Source organism: Aristolochia californica, unplaced genomic scaffold (genome assembly GCF_029961685.1).
Source record: "Aristolochia californica isolate CCGP_79_NKW_82.1479 unplaced genomic scaffold, dmAriCali1.0.hap1 SCAF_5, whole genome shotgun sequence".
Taxonomy (NCBI): domain Eukaryota; kingdom Viridiplantae; phylum Streptophyta; class Magnoliopsida; order Piperales; family Aristolochiaceae; genus Aristolochia; species Aristolochia californica.
Window position 1 is genome coordinate 4,265,788 of NW_027182214.1, and position 4,525 is coordinate 4,270,312.

General features: G+C 38.6%; 1 protein-coding gene across 1 annotated transcript; it reads left to right on the top strand.

Annotated features, from left to right (window-relative positions):
- Positions 1-2,399: 2,399 nt before the first annotated feature.
- Positions 2,400-3,455, top strand: LOC137965110 (transcription factor bHLH61-like). The gene is made up of 4 exons (XM_068811513.1): positions 2,400-2,633; positions 2,700-2,822; positions 2,930-3,100; positions 3,360-3,455. The coding sequence occupies exons 1-4, from the start codon at positions 2,400-2,402 to the stop codon at positions 3,453-3,455; spliced, it is 624 nt and encodes a 207-aa protein (XP_068667614.1).
- The last annotated feature ends 1,070 nt before the right edge of the window (positions 3,456-4,525 follow it).

Sequence of the window (4,525 nt, forward strand, 5' to 3'; positions counted from 1 at the left end):
TCTTTGTCTCAATCTCCAGTGGATCCAATCATGCAGGATCGAAAATCCATTCACCCATCTTGTTAAAGCCTTCAAAATTGGAATTGAATGAGGAAAGCAGTTCCTGATATATAAGCTGCGGAAAAAGAAGATAAAAATCAATTAGGTTGGTAGAAACCAGAAAAAAGATTAAAAAAACGAAAACACGAGGACCTAAGCAAGCAGAAGGCCTACGAATGAGCATTAGGGAAGAAACAAGGGGAGGACACATGTGAATAGGTGGGTACCTGGTTTGTCTCTGTGTAGTAGTGACAACGCCGTATGAAAGAGGGCGACGAAGCGGATTTGAGGAAGGCCATAAATTCTCCCCATACAAGCTCATCACGGCCATCTCTTATTCTCAGCTGGCCTGTGTAGAAATCTCCAGACGCCTAGTAGTGGTTTTTCAACTCAGTTTTCTTCGTGCAGATCATGATTTTCCCCTTCCCTGTACTAGCTCTTTTCATCGTTTTCTCATTTTTCACCATCATTGATTTGCTAATCGTTTTGTCTTGAGGAATTAGAGACTTAGAAGCTAGAGATTAACAAGGACTAGCCGCGGCATTCAATCCTCCACCTGCCTAGGCCTGATTACTGATGGGATTACTGATAAGGATCTTGACTCTTTAATTCCCTTCTGATGAATGATAATTGATCAATAGTTTTCTCATTTCATCATGGCCAAACCCAGGAGTAGATGCCGCTCTACCTAATCCAAAGTCTAAACGAAATGTTTTTCTGGCAACTTTGATTGACCCGCGTCTTGATTCTTAACCAGTTCATTCACTTTTTTTCTTGTTTATTATAAGAGGTCCCATTTCATCTCGGCAAAACGTAGCCATGAAAGTGAGAACAAAAGCTCATTAATTTGCCATTAATTTTACTGCAATAGTTTGCATCACACAGATGGCTACGAGTGATGAGTTGGGTGTTTGGAATCGCGGAGCACGTGTGGAGAAGACGACTGAGACAAAATAGTGACGGCTAAGAGAGAGAAAGAGTAGAGTGGAAGAAGAGAAAGCGAGATAGAAGAAGATGGACTACGGAGAGAGAAAGGATGAGAGAGGGAGAGAAAAAAATCCCCCGTGAGGAGAGTTTGGAGGCATTAAACGACCATTTGACGCTTCCTTCGCTGCTTTCGATGGCGCCCCGATCACGAGAGACCAGATTCCTCCCTCCGCGTTTTCTTTCCCCCACCATTTTCTTGTCTTTCTGCCCTTCCCTTTCCTTCCGTTTTACGTTTCTGCTACTCTTGCCAGTTAACCCATTTGAATTACATCTTTTTTGTTTCTTTCTTATTTTTCTTCTTAAAATTTCTATGCAGCATGAACTCGGTTGCTCGCAATCGCGTAATTATACCAAAATATATTATTTTTCTATGATAACAACACTAAAATGATTGGTTTGTGTGCTTATCACCCCTGAGTTTTCTTGAAAAATATTACTGGTTATCACCTAAAAAATAGAAAATAACATTTTTCTATTTTTTATTCTAACCGAAACAGTTTTAATTCATTTTTAAAATTTTTAAGCCTCGTATTTTTTTATTGTATTATCTTTGTAGGTACGCTGGGATTGAGCTCGTGACTTCTGGATTCTTACGATGTCGTCTCTGTCGTAGCTTTCACCTGCATGAGCAACAAATTAAATTTGACAGCATCAGAGAGAAGTATGATTTTTACCAGACGATACGATAAAGAAACCATCATTTTCATATTTTATACTTATATATATTCGTTTCTCCCACCAGAAAAGAGTTCTTCCAGAAATCATTCTGGTCCGAGAATGGGCAGTTTCGTCACTGAGGATTGTCTGTATTAAATTCCGATTTGTGGAAACTGAAGCATTCTTGTGGGAAGCAATCAGATTGGTCATATATCTTTGAGGGCGCTGCTCCCTTCCCTCTATGCACAGCCCAAGCAGCAGGAGCTCTGGAAAAAAGAGAGAGGAGAGTGTAGAGACAGAAACAGCCATGGTTTCGAGAGAGCACAAGCGAGCTGCGCTGTATGAGAAGCTGCAGCTCCTTCGTTCTGTTACAAACTCTCATGCAGTAATGCCTAAATTTCTGAGACCTTACTTCTCTTTCATTCTCTACCCCAGCAGAAATAGGATTTTTACTGGACATAAAATGAAGCTTTTGAAATCAATGGCTTTCTGCTGATATCCATGATTATCTATTGCTACTTCATCGAAACTATTTCTTTGATTGGCTTCTTCTCTCTCTGCTTCTGCTTTTCCCTAATAATCTATGAAGCTATACCCAATTCTTAGTTGTAGATTTCTTGCTGCTTTTTCCAAATCTCTATTTTCTCTTTGCCAACCAGCTGTTTCTCCTTTAAACAATTTCTCTATATTAATTTTCTCCATCTGTTTTTTCGTAGATGAGTTTATTGTTTTCCAGTTTTCCCATGTTTTCAATCAAACACGGACGAACAGACTGTAACTGCTCCCAGAGAAATGCATTCTATAGAGACCATTTGATCATTATTCCCTTACAAGCATTCAACACAAGGAGATTCAGCACGCAACACAGCATAATTCAGAAGAAGAATTACATGCTGAGGAGAAGGAATAAATTTAAAATAAAAAACAATCGAGATTTTGGAAGTTCTGCTGTTCTTGATCAATAAAGAATAAGGTGTCTTATTTTTCTTACGTTTTGTATTTATTTCTGATGCCAGCTGAGTAAAGCCTCCATCATAGTAGATGCATCCAAGTACATCGAAGAGTTGAAACAAAAGGTGGGGAGAATGAATCAAGATATTGCACTGGCGCAAACTTCTTCCGATCAAAACCTGCCTGTGGTATCGCAAACTTCTTTTTCCTTTTCATCATCTTCTTCCTTTAGCCAGGTGTTTCCTTTGTGACCACTCATAATATCCGTATCTTCCTGTCGAGGGTGTTCTTACAGGTTACAGTCGAAACTCAAGAAAGGAACTTCTCAATTAACGTATTTTCAAACAAAAGCTGCCCAGGCTTGCTGGTCTCAGTATTAGAGAAGTTTGAGGAGTTGGGTCTTAACCTAATAGAGGCTAGGGTTTCCTGTGAAGATACCTTTCACCTCGAGGCCATGGGAGGAGAAGTAAGAAGTTCTGTATTGCTTCAAGCTTTCCTTCTACACCTACACGACACATGCACTCCCACACACGTACTCATGATCACGTGTGTGCCATAAAGATAGGAATTTTTTGTATTTTTGCATCACCACTACCAAACACCCTGTCTGGATTCAACACCACAACATCCATGACAACTTGCATGCGGAAATCTGAATTTTCCAGAAAAAAATTTTATTTCTTTTCTACATGCAGACTACTGAAAGACCTCTTAAACTGTTGCAGAGCCAAGATCAGGGAGAGAATATTGATGCTCATGTAATAAAACAGGCAGTGATGCAAGCTATTAAGACTTGGAGTGGAAACGCTAATGAAGATTGATAGTTTTCCCTTTTCATACTTTATTTATTTCTACTTTTCTCTTGCTTTTCGTTTCTCTCTTGCGAGGGAAGCTTTCCGAGGAGAATGGAAGGCTGTTTTCGTATCTCTGTATAAATAGTTGGAGATCAATGTCCGAGGATGGTGTTTATGAAGGTGATTCGATGTAGGAATTTCCAAGAAAGTTGGGTTCTGATCCCAAGTGCTCCATAATCAAACCTGCAGAAGGAGAGTTATAAAGAAATTAACGTTATTCGATGTGATGCAATCACGTCGTTTGATCGTCCTCGGAAACGGAATCGTAGAACTAAGTAAACTAAAATTGTTAAAAGGAAAAGATTGCATTCAGGACAGCAGTAACGGGATTTTTTTTCAAGATTTTAAGCTACTCAAACAAGCTTGATATGAGTCCAGACTGCTACTCTTAAACTTTCAAAAACATTTAAGTTGCTACAAACCTTGGCAGATCATGATCTTAAGTGGAAAAACCTTGGCAGATACACGAATTTGTTAATAGCTAGTTTGTTGTTAGAAACTCAAAGCAAGAGATTGAGCTTCTAGACATCCATGCAGCAGAGAGCAGTAACAGTAGAAAACTTCATGAAGAATTTCAACATGACAAAAAACTCATCCAAGAGTTAAAATTGTAGATAAATTCTGAATTAGGGCTATGACACCAAGGGTTTCCATAACAAAAAAAAGTAGTTTTATTTTTTAAAAAATTAGAATTAATGGATGATTAGCAGGAAAACATGGACATAACTGATGGATGATCACGTATTAGCAGGTAACTTAAGCAAATTAATCATGAGCAAAACTTGGTAGTCTCTAATCATCAAATGAAGGAACATGTTCTTCCAATCCTGAAGAGTTGCATCTAGGTGGGTTGAGCTTCATAATATTTTGTTTATCGGATGGAATCGAACGCCCGATCAACTATAATTTTCAAATACTGAAAGGGAGAAGAGATTGTATTGTCCATGAGGAATCCACAAAGATGAGACTGAAAAGATTTAAACAAATAGTCAGATTGATAGCAAGTTTTCACTAGGAGGACAACAATTTTGTGTAAT

Bases quoted from the DNA above. Each gene is read 5' to 3' on its own strand.
- LOC137965110 (XM_068811513.1), top strand. From the start codon at position 2,400: ATGAGTTTATTGTTTTCCAGTTTTCCCATGTTTTCAATCAAACACGGA. The intron at 2,823-2,929 runs GTATCGCAAACT...GTGTTCTTACAG, and splicing joins CCGATCAAAACCTGCCTGTG to GTTACAGTCGAAACTCAAGA. The intron at 3,101-3,359 runs GTAAGAAGTTCT...AAACTGTTGCAG, and splicing joins TCGAGGCCATGGGAGGAGAA to AGCCAAGATCAGGGAGAGAA.